Source organism: Oryctolagus cuniculus, chromosome 15, assembly GCF_964237555.1.
Source record: "Oryctolagus cuniculus chromosome 15, mOryCun1.1, whole genome shotgun sequence".
NCBI lineage: Eukaryota > Metazoa > Chordata > Mammalia > Lagomorpha > Leporidae > Oryctolagus > Oryctolagus cuniculus.
Window position 1 is genome coordinate 13,412,111 of NC_091446.1, and position 18,275 is coordinate 13,430,385.

At 45.9% G+C, this 18,275-nt stretch overlaps 1 protein-coding gene across 9 annotated transcripts in view; it reads left to right on the forward strand.

Annotated features, from left to right (window-relative positions):
- The window catches only part of SHTN1 (shootin 1), a 162,145-nt gene that overhangs the window by 93,082 nt on the left and 50,788 nt on the right, over nt 1-18,275 (forward strand). For 6 of the 9 annotated variants that reach the window (XR_007911130.2, XR_011382204.1, XM_017348610.3 and 3 more), the window contains 4 exons: nt 3,980-4,074; nt 10,810-10,978; nt 13,688-13,785; nt 17,072-17,153. Coding sequence is in view for 7 of the 9 variants with exons in the window: in XM_070057162.1 (XP_069913263.1) it covers nt 3,980-4,074; nt 10,810-10,978; nt 13,688-13,785; nt 17,072-17,153 (444 nt within the window). In the remaining 2 variants the exon portion in view is untranslated. The remainder of the gene's footprint in view (nt 1-3,979; nt 4,075-10,809; nt 10,979-13,687; nt 13,786-17,071; nt 17,154-18,275) is intronic. The other 3 variants (XM_051824206.2, XM_070057163.1, XM_051824204.2) reach the window with 1 other exon arrangement.

Below are 18,275 nucleotides of genomic sequence, written 5' to 3' on the forward strand. Positions count from 1 at the left end.
AGTGGAGGCCTCTGCAGTGGCTTTGGCTGGGCCGGACTCCAGGACTGAAGTCCCTGGGGCCTCTGGACGTCCTCGGGCGTCCCCTCGATGCGGTAATTCCTGCCTTTCAGGCCGCCTGTGTGGGCTCGGAGGGAGCCAGGTGCAGGGTTCAGGGTGAGGCTGAGAGGCGATGGCCATTGCTTGCTAAGCGGATCCTTGTAAGAGGGTGTGCACACCTGAACGCAGCCCTGATGTTCTTCAGCCCTGCAAACACGCAGACGCCAGCACCGGCTCCCCAGGCAACATTGTGCGAGAGAACCAGATAAGCCTTGGCGTCCCTGTTCTGACTGAGCACAGGCGCCACCAAGAAGCGAACCATGTTTACCACAGTGCTGCGTGTGCCACTGTGGCATTCCGTGGTACACGAGAGAGATGTTTTACTACTCAAACTAGACTGGAAGAAACAATTGTCCATATACTTGTAGGCTGTACTTTTGAGTTCTTAGGTCATTAATTTTTTTTATTATGACAATATTTGAAGTTAGACAAAAGTGGAAAAAAACCAGTATAATGAAACTCGAGGCATCCATCATTCATCTTAAATGGTTACCAACTCGCTGGCACCCTCACACCCACTCCCACTGACCTTGGGTTATTTCGAAAGTCAGTACACTCATTGTTTTAATATTTGCCGACCCTGCATATTTCAGTGTATTTTTTTCTGGAAGATTAGTATTTTTTGTTTTTATATAACTTCAGTGTTAGGTTACTTTATTAAAAGCCCATCTTTTTAAAACTTCATGTCATTTAGGTATGCAAATATGATAGATGGAGTAGCCATGGATTTGGATATTGTGAGCCAAGTCCAAGTGTAGGAACTTGGATTTAATTTAAATTATTAAATGGACAGCAAAAAGCTTTAAAGCCTGCCTTCTTTGAAAGTTGCAAATAAATGTTTCAAAAGTATTTACATTTGCTGTCATATGATAGTCTAATTTTTGGTTTAGGAAATGAGAACAGATTTTTTAAAGACATAAATGCTCTTTGAAATATATTGTTCCTTCTGAACGTAGAATGTTGATAAGCAGATTTTTGTGCTACCAGTTTAGCATTGGGATACATTTATTTTTTTAAAGATTTTAAAGTCTTATTTATTTGAAAGAGTTACAGAGAGGGGCAGGGGAGAGAGAGAAGGAGAGAGACCCTCCATCTGTTGGCTCACTCCCCAGATGGCCACAATGGCCAGGTCTGGGCCAGGCTGAAGCCAGGAGCTTCATCTGGGTCTCCCACATGAGTGGCAGGGGCCCAAGGACTTGAGCCGTCTTCTGCTGCTTTTCCCAGGCCTTTAGCAGGGAGCTGGATCAGAAGTGGAGCAGCTGGAACACACACAGCTTTACCTGCTACACCACAGTGCTGGCCACAGGATTGGGATAATTTCTTAAACTAAACGTTAAAGACCAGTTTTAAGATTTCTACTGTTTCATCTTTGAGGAAGAAAAAATCTCCACCTGCTGGAGTAAAACCCATCAGAACTGGAAAAAGTGTGGATGAGGACTCCCTAGCTAAGTTTATCAAGTTAAATCACAGGGCAGCTTTTTACCAAATGTTTAGAAAATAAATGTTTCTCTTTTTTTTCTTTTTTGCTAGGCCTAGACCTCACGACTGGAATGATTTTTCTTACTCTTTCATGAGCAAGAATGTTATTGAATAAAAAGTCAAATTCCTATGAAAAATACAGAGTGTTTATATTTTTGTTATGATAGTGGAAATACCAGATTGTGGCAGAAGATGTCAAGTAGTTAAGACTAAAAATTCAAAGTAATATTTGATGTTGTAAAAATTGTATAGGTTTCTTTTCTCTTTCCTTCACATTTTTGAAGAACCTACCTTGTAAACATAGTGATAAAATGCCAGGAATATTAGGATTTTAAGGAAATAATAGAGCCTATTATTTAAACTACAATATAAAAGGCAATTATATTGATGAAGAGCTACATGGGCTTTGTGTGTGTGAATAAACTTGGCCTGTGTTCAGCTTCTATTTGTTCTTCTGGCATAAACACATATTGTGTGTGATTCCAGTTTAATGGGGACCCGTTTGTATGCCAAGCAGCTGCATTTTAGGACCTATTGCGTGATTTCATAGCTCTCTGAAAATTGGTTCTATTCAGAACAAGAGATAGAAGAGGAGAAGGGGGGTGGGGTGGAGGGGGGGGAGCCTCAACACACAATCATTTCTTTTCAATTGGAGCCAGAAAGGTTGATGACAACATGACCATTGTGTTATAATGATAAGACCACTAAGGCATCTGTACCTCTCATCAAGGCTTTCACACAACAGCAGATACAATTTAATTCACTGCTCTGTCAGCAGTGCTGATACCATTATGCCGTCTGTCTCCACAGTTATAATCACTGTCCTCTGAGAAATGCAGTTGAAATGATCTTGAGCAGTCAAAGAAACTCTCAATTAAGGCTGCCACTTCCAATGTGTCAGATTGTGTCTTATGCACTTGGTACAATTTTCACTTCCAATCCTGTTTATTTACAATGTCTACCAGTAATTACGCTTAACGTGTCATTTAGTGAGGGGGGCCCTGCCAAGCCGATTGTTGGGTGCTGCCGTACCATTGAGTGGGAGTTTCTCGAAGTCAATGCCATCAGCAGCTTTTAGGCCCTGATGGGATGCAGTAGTAATGTTGATAATGCAAGTATCGTGCTCATCAAGTCATAATTAGATGCCACTCAAATGTGCCACTTGTAATAACAGTGTTGATTCATGTTTTTCTCGGTGACTGCAACTACTAATTAGTTAAGTGGTTTTTGGTTGGCCTGCATTTGCGGCAGATTATTATTACCCCTGAAAAAATGTCAAGGTTAGAGATGTTTCTGGCCATTTAGTGCTGCTTTATGAATTTGAATATTAACATAATAAGAACTTTGGACAGTCTTAGGAAGTAATACATTTTTGTATTTAATTTGGAGAGAAATTTTTTCCCCTGAGTTTAATCATAATTGCAGGTTAATTAAGCTTAAATGAAGCAAAAGTAATCTCTCTTTGTGTTATGTGAGCCCAGTGCTTTTTGCTAACTTTGTTGGGTTTCACATTTGGGTGTTCTTTAAATTTTTTTTTAAGCCAAACAAATGTCAATAAGTATACATGTTTGAGATTCTGAGAGTTTTCGTTTAACTAGAAATATGGGTGGGAAGAATTGGTAGTTTTCTTGCTCAATCTTCAAAATGTAATTAAAGTTCTGAATTACTTTGCACCTTTAAATCTCCATTTATATTAACCAGCTATCAAAAAATATAAAATTTACTGTTTTTTAAGTATTGGTAAAAGACAAGTGACGTTTAATTTTTTCCCTGCTACTCCTGACAAGCTGTGATGTAAGAGGCGGCTTGTTAGCGTATGCTCTCATTGTCAGGTACTACATTCACCTTATTGCTATACTTTTCTGCCCTGGAGTTCATGAAATAACAGTAGCTACTTTGTTAACAAATAGAGACTAATCTTACAGTGCTTAGCATAGCCACCCAAATATTATTTCATTCATGAGATCAATTTAAGAATTGTTTTTCTTGGATTTCTTATTGGGTAATTTTCCTTATTAGATCCACGTGCTATATCCTGCTAAGAAAAGGAAGTCGTGTTGCCAGCCCTCTTTATCTATGGGAGATTTCTTTTGTTAAATGAGTAGATACGTCTGTGGATAAATAGAGGACTACATAGAAAATAGACAACTAGGAACACCCGAAATAGCTTTCTTAAAAATGCACAAGATAGCAGCGAAACGTTTTGTGTTGTGTTCTTTTTTTCTGTTGGTGTTGGAATTTTAGCTAAGTTTTGCTCAGGCCAGCTGCTTAAAACTTTGTCGGTGATGGCTGATGGTCTGGCTCGCTAAGAATCAGAGTATTCTTAATCATGGGGCGATGCGTGGGCCCCTGGAACAGCTGACTCATCGTTGAATGCTAAGATGTTTTTTCCCCTCATTCCTAGTTTCTCACATGGTTATAGAGGAAGTTAATTTCATGCAGAACCATCTTGAAATAGAGAAGACTTGTCGAGAAAGCGCCGAAGCTTTGGCAACCAAGGTGAGACGATGATGAAGAATCCTTATCTGAGCTTTGTTTTGTATTTCAACTGTGCTTCTGAAAAGTGACTTTTGTCCGTGGTTACATTTCTGGTTCTCTAATCAGTTCTCTACTCCGACAGCAAGGAGAGTGTTGTATGGTTTCAGAATCGTGGAATTATGATTATGCAATTATCTGCCTTAATGCAAGGGTTATTTTGATTGTAAAGGAAGCCTTTGTGTGTGTTTGAGCATCTGTGTGTTTTGCTTGGGAAAAGTAGCCCCAGCCACGTCTTTGAACTGGACCGGCTGAATGTCTGTGCATTTAGTTAAAATGCTAACCCAGTGTAAAACTAACCTGGTGTGACATGGAAGAGCAATGAGTGTTTCACATCTGAATCAGATGAGAAAGTCAGCTGAAGCCCTACATTTCAGGTGCTTATTTGTGATAGCAAAGTGAGGGCGTGCGAAAGGTGACCCCTGGTGCCCCACTGATTGCTTCTAGCTGATGAATTTACCAAGTGTGTAATTTTCTATATTCTGTCTCATCAGAAGCACATTATTATTAAAGAATGTTTTCATCTCTGTCTTATGTATTTTGGGTTAGCTAAAATGCATGTGAACCACTTCATCAGAAAAAGGATGACAGCAATTTTCAACCAAATTTCATTAGTAATGCTAGTTGGGCTTCTTTTTCCCTCCTACCCATCGCCCACTTCCAAAGTATTTCTTTGGATGTGGCTGAAATCCTACTGCCAATACATAAGTGAATAAATAAATCTGTTTAATTCGTATGCATTAGCATTGTGCTTACCAGCGGAATTTGCTGAATTGTTTGTATAACAGCATGGTATTAGAATTTGTAAGATACTCAGTCGCACCTAAGAATGTAAATCTGTGAGTGTAACTTCTGTCCTGTTACTTGTCTGAGGAACACAGAGCAGTATGGCCACTGCTGTGAAGACCAGCGATAACTGGGCACTGGCACCTCCTTTTTACTCTGCTGCACGTCACTAGAGTTCACTCGCCAATAATACTGTGCAAATTCTTTTTCATTTATTTCTTCCGTGGAGCAGACAGAGGACACATGCACATGGAGCCTGATGGCTGCCCTGAGTCTTCCAGTGTCTGCAGATGGTGTCTGCATCTTCTCTTGTGACTACCAAGTGTTCCTGTCACCATAGCACTTCCAAAGCCAGGGCAGTGAGGGCCCCTCCCCGTGGGCAGAGTTTCTGTAAAGCAGTGGTTTGGGGCAGTATCTGCAGGCTTTATTTCTGATTCTGTCCTTGTGGGCATGTGTGGCACTAATTGACTTGGCTCTGCTCCCTGAACTGTGCTGTCTCAGCTTAAGTGACAGGATGCACTAGACTTAGTGCTGGGAACAGAGACGGTGTGGACTTTTGTTTCTTTGTGGTGCACTTTAATTGTTGGTCCATACATGGCCTGCTTCAAAAACTTACTTTGTCCTCCCTCTGGTTTGACTTAACAGGTGACCACTTGTCTTGTGTTAAATGTCAGGGTGGACCAGGGCTGGCTTATTAGGAATACCCCAAACCCTCCAGCTTCAGGGATGTGGCCCTGGAGGCTGTGTGTTGAGCGGTGGCCAGCTGGCTGCTGCATTCAGCCCTGGTTGTCACTCACCACGTCTTACCTAATACCTAAGGTCATTTTTCCAAGTTAATCTTAACTACAGGACCCTTAACTTACACCACCTGTGTACTGTTCTTTAAAAAGTGTTTTTGAAAATGCACGTATAGGCTGTACTTAGGCTACAAAACGACCTCACAGGGCCTGGAATCAAAAACAATCCCCACTCCCTCTCAAAAACACCAGTTCAGTTAAACAGCGCAGATACACAGATGTGCTCTTGGGCTGTAAATGGTACTCCAGCTTTGCGTGTGGAATCCGGAGGCTGCATGGTATGTGTGATCAGTAAGTGGCAGTATCACATTCTGAGTTAGGAATCAGTTGTCATTTTTCAAAGTAGCTCCATTTGCTGAGCAGCAAAGTTTCTCTGAATATTATTTTCCCAAATCTTTGCCATCAAATAAAAGGCAAGTGGAATATTTAATTCTTATGAAACTTCATAATTTTTTTACAAATAGGTGTGGTTACTTTGCTAAAATGTGTAGGAGAAACTGGTAAGAGTGGGCCAGGATTTAAGTTGCATGATCCAGAGCTGTTTAACTTGCTGGTTTTGCACCTTTAAACAGTCATTCAATTCTGCCCAGATGTGAATGGCGGTAGGTCCTGTCACTGGACGGTTATCAAACACTTGTTTTTGCCTTGTGACCTGGAACAACATATAATGTGCCTGGAACCTGTAACTTGATGAGTAGCTGCAGTGAAATTGCTTAGCTAACGTTTTTTGAGTACTGAATTCTCAAAAATGTCAGATGTCAGATGTCTTTTCTCAAAATATGGAAACAGGAGCAGGTATTCGGTGCAGTGGTTAAGCCGTCACCTGGGATGCCCGCATCCTGTGTCGAGGTGTGTGCTTTGTGTACTGGCTTATTCGCTTCCAACCCAGCTTCCTTTTAATGCTCACCCTGGGAGGTAGCCGACAGGGCTTCTGCTTATGTGGGAGACCCAGATTGAGTTCTCGGCTCCTTGTTTTAGCCTGGCTCAGCCCCAGCTGTTGTTGGAATTTAGGGAGTGAACCAGCTGATGGGAGAGGTCTCTCTCTATCTCTGTCTCTCTGCCTTTCAAATCTTTAAGATAAATAAACAGAAAAAAAAACCTAAACAAAATATGAAAATAGTGTTTCAGGGAAGACTTCTAGGCAACTTCCCAGCTGAGGTTGTTCTTGAGCCTATAACTTTTTGAAACGCAGTCAGTAGGGGGATTTTGGTGCCTTCTTTGAAAGAGACTTTAAGCGCTCCTGAGGGCAGGACTGTGATGGTAGGCTGGGAAGTAACACATGACAGGTCTTCAAAAAGCTCACGGAGGGGCAGGCATTGTGGAGCAGTGGGTTAAACAACACCCATATGAGCACCTGTTCCACTTCTGACCCAGTTTCCTGCTAATGCCCCTGGGAAAGCAGAGGAAGATGGCCCAAGTACTTGGACCCCTGCCATCTACACAGGAGACCCGGACGGAGTTTTGGGTTCCTGGCTTCAGCCTGACCCAGCCTTGGCTGTTGTGGCCATTTGGGGATGAAAGATCTTTTTCTCTCTCTCCCTTTCTCTCTGTCCTTCTACCTTTCAAATAAATAAGTCTTTTTTAAAAAGTTCATGGAAGTATGTATTATGAAAAAAGATGGGGATTTCCAAATTTGTTGCCCCCAAATAAGTTTTTTTTTAAGAAGATTTATTTATTTATTTGGAAATCAGAGAGAGAGAGAGAGAGAGAGAGATCTTCTATGCTCTGGTTCACTCCCCAGATGGCCGTAATGGCTGGGAGCCAGGAGCTTCCTCCAGGTCTCCTGTGTGGGAGCAGGGGCCCAAGAATCTGAGCCGCCTTCTGCTGCTGTCATCAGGCCATTCATTAGCAGGGAGCTGGGTCAGAAGTGGAGCAGCCCAAATGGGATGCTGGCCTTGCAGGCGATGGCTTAACCTGCCAAGCCACAATGCTGGCCCCTGAAATAAGCTATAACTTTTAATCCTATTTCTCTAGAAACTTTTTGAAATACCCTTCTATTAAGCACCAAAGCACAAATTACTATTTTCGTGAGCATTTCTGGAGGAAGAAGAAAATGCCTAGATGAATACCTTGGTTGAAGAAAACTATCTGATAGATGATTTCCAAAGCCAGACTTCTTTCCCTGCTGTGAATGGCTGGCACTACCCGAGGTCTTGCTGTGTGTTAGTTGCCGTATCAATCACGAGCTGGAGACAGAATCTGGCTGCAGAGCTGGCTTGTGTAGTGAGGGATTGCCTTGCCCACATCAGTGATTCTCGGCCTGGACGCTCCGTGGGATCACCTGGGCAGCTCTGGCGAGGCACTGTGCTGGACAAGCGCCCAGCATCCCACGTGGGCGCCTGTTCAAGTCCTGGCTGCTGCACTTCTGATCCAGCTCCCTGCTAAATGTGCCTGGGAAAGCAGTGGAAGATGGCCCAAGTCTTCGGGACCCTGAACCCACGTGGGAGACCTGAAGAAAAGCTCCTGGTTCCTAGTCTCAGACCTGCCCAGCTCTGGCCATTGCAGCCATTTGGGGAGTGAACCAGTGTATAAAAGATATCTCTATATATCTCCCTCTCTCTGTAGCTCTGCCTTCCAAATAAATTAATAAATCTAAAAAAAAGCTCTCCAGAGATTATGATGTAGAGTTGAGAACAATTAGCTTAAATTTTTTAAAAAGTTTTTTTTTTTTTTTTTTGAAAGGCAGAGTGACAGAGAGAAAGAGATCTTCCGTTTCCTGTCGTACCCTGCAACTGGCCACAGTGGTCAGGCTGGAGTAGGCAGAATCCAGGATGCTGGGACTCCATCTGGACCTCCCATGCGGGTGCATGGGCCCAAGTACGTGGGCCACCATCTGCTGCTTTCCCAGTTGTGTTAGTAGGGAGCTGGACTGGAGGTAGAGCAGCCAGGAGTCGAACCCGAGCTTCCATATAGGATACCAGCACCGCAGGTGGCAGTGTCTTACCACGCTGTGCCACAACTCCAGGCCCCATGAGCCTAAATATCAGGAGGCAAAATTACAACTTAGGCCTCGAGTTTTTTCTTAAGTCGGTGTTTTCCCCCTAACTTTCAGAAAAGGTGGCCTGGTTTGAGAATTGACGTGAAAGGTCCTCGGGCCTCTGGGGTAGCATTCGTGGTTCACAGAGCGCACTGCAGTGCTCGGCTGGCTTTTCCACCTTGAGGAGGAGGGGTTTGGAAACGATGGGCCTCATCTCTTTCCCTGGTCCACTGGAGCTGTAGACCAGGCGGGGACGGCGCTCTCCAGCCTTCCAGGAGAAATCCCTGGGCGTGCCCGTAGCCATCTCGCAGAAATTCCTCCTGATTCCCCTAAGAGGTCAGGGCAAGCTTTTGTGCTCCCGGCCACGCTACTTGGAATCCGTTCGGGTTCTGTACTACCAGGGTAGGATTCAGACCTCCCAGGTTGAAGCGGGCTGCGCTTGCCCCGTGAGAGCCCCAGGAGCCCTAATTACAGTTCTGAGTGAAGGGCCGAGGGCAGACATGTGCCGTCCTAAACATCTGCTGGCGTGAGCTTTAAGTAAGGAAGGGCAGGTGCTGCCCCATGAGTTACATTTGCTTAGGCCCAGCCTCAGAAATTGCATTCAGATGCGCTCAATCAGGAGACCTGTTTTTATTTATTTAATTTTTGGTCTGGGAAAGAGAAAACATAAACAAAACCGTGTTTTCCTTTTAGTAGACATTGGACCAGGTTTAGCCCGAGTGTGATTTGTATTAATATTTTTATGTACATGAACATTAGCTAAGGAACGATGATAAGTCAAATGAGTAAACCTAAAAAACGACTCATTTCTGCGTCAGGGAGTAACAAATGCATCAGTAAATTAGCATTCTTATTTTCCCACTATCAATTAGAACTCTTTTTTTTTTTTTGACAGAGTTAGAGAGAGAGAGAGAGAGAGAGAAAAGTCTTCCTTTTTCCCTTGGTTCACCCCCCAAGTGGCTGTTGGCGGCTGTTGCGCTGCGCCAATCCGAAGCCAGGAGCCAGGTGCTTCCTCCTGGTCTCCCATGCAGGTACAGGGCCCAAGCACCTGGGCCATCCTCCACTGCACTCCCAGGCCACAGCAGAGAGCTGGACTGGAAGAGGAGCAACCGGGACAGAATCCAGCGCCCCAACTGGGACTAGAAGCCGGGGTGCCGGCACTGCAGGTGGAGGATTAGCCTAGTGAGCCACGGTACTGGCCAGAACTCTTTTTTTTTTTTTTTTTTTTTAGAGATAATAGAAACTTGTCTTGAGCTTTCTTGTGCATCACTGGGACTCTACATACAGGTAGCAGAAATACATCTTGAACTAGCTTAAGCAAGAAAGGAAAAAACGTGGGGATCAGAGGAATATTGAAGAATCAATCCCCCAGAACCCAGGAGCCAGGAGCAGTTGGGGAATGGACCGGGACCAGGGACGAGAGCCCTGCGGGCAGCCCTTTCTTCTTTGCTGTTTTCCTGCCTCTCTGGAACACGGTTCTGTTTCTGGCTTTCCTGCAGATCCCCTTCCTCTCTTCCTTGACTCAGGAAGAGTGTGGCTGCCAGCAGCTCCTGGCACCGCGGACACAGGGAAAGCAACTCCTCTCTGGCTTATAGCCTAGGCATTTCTAGAAAGGTTCTGATTGGTCATGTGCCTGATCCCTGGACAGATGAGTGGTGGTCAGAGGAATGGGAATGTGCTCTGGGAAAGTGTGCCCCTTCCCAGGGGAATCAGGCAGAACCACGAGAAGAGTGGCAGTGTCCAAAAGAGAGGGGGCCCGAGCCAGCAGGGGCTGAAAGGACCCATGGCGCAGCAGCGCACACCCCTTGTCTTGATGAGGGCGGTCTGTGACCATACGGCACTTGAGATTCGGTTGAAGCTACGCCAGCCTTCTTTCTTAATTCCTTATGTGCCCTGTCATGTGTAACTGTCCTTTGCACTAGCTGCTGGTTGTAATCTAGGCCTCAGATCTTAAAGTAATAAATTCAATATTAAAATGCGTGACGAAAACCTTACTTAATGAATCTGCTAATTGTTACATCCTGCTGTGAATGTTGACGGATATGTAAGACAAAAATGCACTTAATTTGTCTGTTGTTTAAAAATCCAAGACACTCATTTGACTACTGTTAAGATGACTGTTTTTACATTTTATTTTAGCTAAATAAAGAAAATAAAACACTGAAACGAATCAGCATGTTATACATGGCCAAGCTGGGGCCGGATGTAATAACAGAGGAAATCAACACCGACGACGATGATTTCTCCACGGACACAGAGGCCGCCCCCGAGACGTGCGTCTCCATTCAGTGTCAGAAGCAAATCAAAGGTGGGACTCTGGGTTTAATTATTGAGCCTAATTTTGACTTGTATCGGAACAGTGCTGCTCAGCTGGGACCACATGTCAGGACTGCGTGGGACTTTGTATGAACACTGATGCTAAGATCCCACCCCTCAAAATTCTGGTGTCATTGTCCAGGGGTTAGCTTGGTTGAGAATCATGATAGGCTATAACATGTGCTGTGTGAGTTGCTTGTTTGGAATGAGGCGCTTTTGAAAGTGCTGTGTTGGCCGGTGCCGCGCTCAGTAGGCTAATCCTCCACCTGTGGCACCGGCACACCGGGTTCTAGCCCTGGTCGGGGCGCCGGATTCTGTCCCGGTTGCTCCTCTTCCAGGCCAGCTCTCTGCTGTGGCCTAGGAGTGCAGTGGAGGATGGCCCAAGTGCTTGGGCCCGGCATCCGCATGGGAGACCAGGGGAAGCACCTGGCTCCTGGCTTTGGATCAGCGCAGTGCGGGGAAGCACCTGGCTCCTGGCTTTGGATCAGCGCAGTGCGCCGGCTGCAGCAGCCATTGGGGGGTGAACCAACGGAAAAAGGAAGACCTTTCTCTCTCTCTCTCTCTCTGTACACTCTGCCTGTCAAAAAAAAATGCTGTGTCTCCAGATACAGCCAGTTATTGTGTCACCTCAAGAATGTGGACTATGTGTTAATGTACTATTGTTAAATGAAGGAGAATGGATAAGCATTTATGTGGCCAATAAGACCTTTTGGCTTGGGGAAGATCTCTCCCCTCTGTCTCGCTGTCTGCCCTCCGAGAGCTTGCCGTGTGGCGCAGGTGTTGAGTTCCGTGCAGTATGCACCATTAGACAACTGTGCTGGCCAGCAGCAAGTGCAGGGAGGCGAGATCACGCGCATCTGTCAGCTGCAGCTGAACTTTATTCATACACACACGGGGTCTTCAGAAACTTCACCGAAAACGCATATTATGAAAATACTGTGCATGGATTTCAAAATTTTCTTTTTTGCACCAAAGTCAACCTCTCTTTTAATTCTAATTTCCATGACCTTTTGAAGTGCCCATGTGCTTACGTGTGTATATTAAAAATGTGGAAAAGTGTTTGGCTCAGTAACTGTTGGAGCATTTTGACTTAGTACTGTCAAAAGCAATGCTCATTAGTTTGGTGGGCAGACTGGAGGTGTGTTGGAGGCCCCATCCTCACCAGCTCTGCCACCCCTCAGCCTAAGACGTGGTCGATTTTGTGTTGGTGGCGAGGGAGAAGAAGGACACTGCTCTCCCTCCCTTAGGTCTCCTGTAGTCTCCTACGCTTCTGGGGCCTTAGCCAGCCAATGGAGAAGGTGGTTGTGGACGAATCCCTGAGAACTTCTGCATGCTGAGTTCATGTAAAAAATTAGGTCGAAAAATGAAAAGCAGTGAAGAACCAAGTGGCAGAACAGTAGGCCTGTGGCATTTGTTTAAGAAATCTATGCTAATCCTTGTAGATTTTTAAACATTCGGTTGGATAACTTTAACAAAGAAAGCTTTTACTCTTAGATTTGCTGATATTTTCATTGTAGTGACAAGTTTTTCATTAAATCCCAATAATAAAAAATAAAAAATAAATTTAGAAACAAAACACCTACAAGATTTTTTGTTAAGATGTATTTATTTATCTTGAAAGAAAGAGATCTTTGCTTCACTCCCCAAGTGGCAACAGTGGCCAGGGCTGGTCCAGGCAGAAGCCAGGAGCTTCATCCAGGTCTCCCACATGGGTGGCAGGGGCCCAAACACTTGGGTCATCCTCCGCTGCTTTTCCCAGGCCATTAGCAGGGAGCCGGAGTGGAAGTAGAGTAGCCTGGACACAAACCCGTGCCCCTATGGGACGTCGGTGCCAGGCAGCGGCTTTACCTGCCACACCGCAGTGCTGGCCCCCAAGTGGTTACATTCTGAGTTGGTTCAAATCAATCGAGGGCCTATACATTGGCAGCATGTCAGGATTTTTTCCTTCACATCAAAATCTCCAAGTCAGTAGTCATCTCGTTGTTGGTATTATATTGTGACAAGGGCCCATGGCCATTAAGAAGTAAAAAAGAAATTAGTATAATGCCTTAATTTGTTTTGCTGAGAGCCTAAAATTTTTGCTTTGAAATGCCAGTGGAATCTGGACGTGACAGATTGTCAGGAAAACTTGATCTGGTGCATTTGACATGGTGAGGTCACCTGATAGAAAATTACTGCTAGCCATGGCTTTATCGGGGCAGGTGTGGTGAGGCACACACCTGAGATTCCCGTTACCCTTTGGGTCTTCATTTTCTTTTCAGTTTTTTTTAAGGAGTTATTTATTTTTGTTTCATGTGAGAGAGAAGGAATGCCTCCATCCTCTGGTTCACTCCTGAAATGCCAGCGATAGCTGGAGCTTGACATACCAAAGCCAGGAGCCCAGAGCTCCATTCAGGTCTCCAACATGGATGTCAGAGCCCGAGTTCTTGAGCCTTCCCTGCTGCCTACAGGGTGTGCATTCGCAGGAAGCTGGATTAGAAGTGGAGCCGGGACTTGAACCCTGGTGCTCCAGCTGGGGTGTGGGTGGCCCACGTGCACTCTTGGCTGAAACAGCGAACGCTTGTCCTCGTCTTCTTTTTAGTGTTAAATGACCCTGACCATAAGCTGCAGGTGGACTGGCACTTTGAATCTGGTGGACCAGGCTGAGTTTTTCTTTTAAAAATAACTTCTGGGTGTGTTTTTTTTTCCTTTAAAAATGCAGAACTTCGAGATCAGATTGTATCTGTTCAGGAGGAAAAGAAGATACTGGCCATTGAGCTGGAGAATCTCAAGAGCAAACTCGTGGAAGTGATAGAAGAAGTAAGTGTCTTAGGCCTGAAAGGTAAAAGCCTGCCATGATTTCAGGTGTTTGGGACTAAGTTAGGACTTCAATTTTTATTTACTTATCATTTATTTATTTGGAAGGCAGACTTGAGAAGAGGAGGAGAGACGGAGCGATCTTCCATCTGCTCGCTCACTCCCCAAATGACTGCAGGGGCGCTGAGTGTGGGCCGGGCCCAAGCCAGGAGCTGGAACTCCATCTGGGTCTCCCATGTGGGTGGCAGGGGTCCAGATACTTTCCCAGGTGTATTAGCAGGGAGCCAGATCAGGAGTGGAGCAGCTGGGACTTGAATTCCCCCCCCCCCCCATATGGGATGCTGGTGGTGCATACAGTGGCTTGACCTGCTGCAACAACTCCAGCCCCGCAAGTTCTGTATCTGGTGTGAGCATCACATTCCAGTTCCAACCCTCCCCCATTTCACTCTGACCAAAAGCTGTAGAAAATAAGATGACGAACATTCACGTGCCCACGGCCCAGCTTATTAAATGAAGCACTAAAGTAGCACTGAAGTGTTGTCAGGTCTTCCCCAGTTCTTACTGTGTGAGGAAGTTTGTGAGAATGGGAGTCCCTGTCTCGGGTCCTGTCCTTTATTGATGCGGGAGAGGAATGGAGACGGGAATGTGCTTCTCCAGAGATGGTGGGCTTGGTGGGAAGGGCTGTCTCTCTCTCTGCTTCCAGCAGACATTTATGACAGGAGGTAGAATGAATTGCATAGGTATTGGGAGAATTTTTTCTTTGAATCCGTGTTAAGAATAGGAATATACAATCCCCCTTTTTCAAAAGTTTTATTTGTTTTAATTGCACAGTGACAGAGAAAGAGATTTTCTTCCTTCCTTCCTTCCTTCCTTCCACCCACCCACCCACCCACCCATCCATCCATTCATCCATCCATCCAACCAACCAACCAACCAACCATCTGCTGGTTTACTCTCCAAATGTCCACAACAGCAGAGCTTGACCAGGCAGAAGCAAGGACCCAGGAGCTCTGTCTGGGTCTCCCATGTAAGGGACAGGAACCCAAGTGCTTGAGCCTTCGCCTACAGCCTCCCCAGGATGTGCATTAGCAGGAAGCTGGATTGGGAGTGGAGGCTGGACTCTATCCCAGGCACTCTGATATGGGATGTGGGCATCCCAGACACAAACCACTGTGCCATAATGCCTTGAGGCTCAGCCTTCAGAATCTTAATTTAACTTGACTCAGTGATTTTTAGCAGTTCCCAGCAGGTGTGCCACAGCGCCTGTGGGCAGCCACATTTGTGACCTCTGCTCCCCTATGTGGCTGAAGAAGAGGCTGGGGGAAGTACCCACCAGCCTCCCAGCTCCTGACACATTGACTTACTGTGGCGAAGTGCTGTGATGGTGGGAAGATGGATGGTGATGTCCTGGACCTAACTATTATCACACAGTGTATGCCTCTTATTAATTTAAACCAAACACACCAACAAGGCTGATACTAAGAGACTCTGGGAGTGTCGATAGGTTCGGAACGCTTTGTCACCGTTCCCCGAGCGTGTTTCCTGAGTATAGCCCTAGGAGAGGGCTAAGAACATCCTGGCTGGCTGTGCTCCTCCGTCCTGGGTCTTTATTGCTGCTGCTCTCCCCTTCCACTGAGTGGTGTTGCTGGAAGGTGGTGTAGAAATCTGTTTTATTATGACTAGTTCAGACATCCGGAAAGGTACAAAGACAAAATAACAGGTGCCCACGTCCCTCCTGCGTACCGTAATGCATGGAGCGTGAGCGCCATGGGGGCGACCTTGGTGTGCGCCACTTCCCAGCTATGTTCTTCCCACTCCCTGCCCAGTGTCCCTGAACAGCCGCTGCTCTGAACTTGGTGTTCACACGTTTCCTGCAGCACGCAGTATTTTGAGTGTTCTTAATTGATGTAAGCAGATCTGCTTTTTGAATTCAACACAATGTATCTGAGATTTACCCACCTTGATAGGTATAGCTTTACATTTTTTAAAAAGCTGCTTTGTGATATTGTCTTCTGTTGATGTCAGCTACTTCAGAACTATAAACTTTTGGGGGAGAATTTTTCATATTTGTTTAAGCCAAATATCATCAAATGTGAATGTTTTTTTGATGTTAAAAGTTCATGTGTGTTATACTGTCGCTCCCCCTCTTCGCGGAGGAACGACACAGGACCCTGGACTGTTCTTTTGTCTGCTCGGCCCTTCCCGGGTTTGCTGCTGGTTCTTCCCAGGTTGGCTGCCGTCCCTCCACCTCTGTGGAAGGGCGGTGCCCCTGCCACTTTCTCCACTTCCGCGGGGGAGTGGCACACCGCCGGCCGGCTCTCTTGGCGGCTGCTCAGATGTTATCCGGATGTTCCCCTTAGATGTTCCTGGTGCATGTTGTCTCTCTCCTCCTTTATAGTCCTCTTCCACCAATCCCAACTCTGCTACCCACATGCCGAGTACGCTGCTCGCCTCCAATCAGGAGCAGGATCAGCTCCTGCAGGTTACTGGTCGAACTGGAGACAGCTGTGTAAAAGTTGTTTCCTCCTCTCCCAGCGCCATATTGTGGGAGAGCAGATGCATAGAATAAGTCTTAATTCCAGTAACTTAGTCTAGTCCGAGTTGCTCCCCACATTATACTTAAGTCAAAAGTCACCAAAGTTTAAAAATGAATCCAAAATTGAGTATTCACGTATTTTCTGGGTGATGTCTCATTGGATTTTTGCATTAAAAATATGAAGCTTAGGGTCGGTGCTGCTGCACAGCCTGTTAAGCCACAGCATGCAGCCCCAGCGTCCGGTATGCGAGCGTAGGTTCAAGTCCTGGCTGCTCCACTTCCCATCCAGCTTCCTGCTAATCCACCTGGCAGAGCAGTGCAGTGGGAAACCTGGGTGTAATCTTAGGCTCCTGACTTCAGCGTGGACTAGTCCAGGCTGTTGCAGCCATTTAGGGCTTGGACAGCAGATGGAAGATCTCTTTCTTTGTCATTCTGCCTTTCAAATAAGTAAATACATCTTTAAAAAAATATATATGAAGCCTTTTACATCAGCTGGCTAGAGTACTGCATGTTTAGGGACCAACACCAGCGGTAACTGGAGTCTGGAGACATATTCCGGGCCAAGTGTACATCAACTTAAATAGCAACCTTTGAAGCTTTAAAGAAACGCTTTAATAAAAAGCCTTAGCCAGTCTCTGCTTTAGATTGTAACTTCATGTCGAAAGTTGAACAGCACTCTGAGTATCACACATCGCCATATGTTCTGCTTTACAATTTTGGGTCTTTTCTTCCCTCGAAATCTCACATTTTTAGGTAAATAAAGTTAAACAAGAGAAGGCTGTTTTACATTCCGAAGTTCTTGAACAGAGGAAAGTTTTAGAAAAATGCAACAGAGGTATGTCTTTCCAGTCTCCTTTCTCAAATACACGTGTGGTTGGTTGATGTATTCTGGGTGTCACTTTCCACCTGTGCCCATGGCTTTCCACAGCCACAGCCTTCTCCGGGGCTGTGTTTTCCTAGCAACGAGTCTTTCTCTTTCCTGCTGTCTCACCACTCCCCTTAGAGTGTGGGGACGGTGAAAAGTGATTCCCCTGGAGGAACCTGGAAGCCACCTGCTCTGAAACCTCACGCCTAATGCTGCTGCTGTTCTGGGTACGTCCTAGGACCACGGCTGTTTCTTGGCTACCCCTTAGCATTCATATACTGGATAGGTTATTTAGTCACTCCAGTTCGAGAAGAGATTCGTTATCTACATCAATATACATAACTATACAGCATATACATATCTGCCTAAATACACAATACACATGTTGTGTATTTACGACATTTCCAATGAGAAGATGTGGAGCATGGGACGGGGCGGGGAGGGGGGTGACTGGTACAGCAGTTGTGTACTCGCTCTGAGGGCTGGCTGTGAGCTGGCTAGCAGCCATGCAGCCAGGGAGCTGAGGTCTTGCAAATGCATCACTTGAGGTCAGACCTCATGGGCATGAGGGGCCATGCCCAGTGGCTGCTTCCAGAGCAGCCCAGTAGATGACAGTGTGACCTCCCCTGTGGGGGTGTGGCCGACAGTGACCGCGTCATCCTCGTTCATCACAGCATCAGGTCTCCCGGGAGTCGCTCATGGTCCCCAGCTAGGACCAGGGAGTGATGCAAAGTGCAGTCTGCAGAAGCCCTCCTGGCCGGTTGCTTTTTGTTTTCCCCGTCCCCTCGGCCCCACTGTGTGTTCAGAAGCTACAGCCGATGCTAATACTAATGAATACTAACGGGAGATCAGACCTGGCCTTGGTAGTAGGTCTCAGCCTTCGTGATTGTGTTTTTGGAAACGAAATGACCTTGTAGTTCAGCGTGGGGGAGCATTGGGTTGCAGCCTTCCTTCAGTCTTCGTGGATTTGCAGAAGGAAGCGGCATAGAAGTTTCCAGTCTCGCTGCGCTGTGCTGGAGACAGGATTCCAGGGAGGCCGACCCCGTGGTCTTGCCTGCAGAGCTGCCCGTCTAGTGTGGGACAGCGTTTATG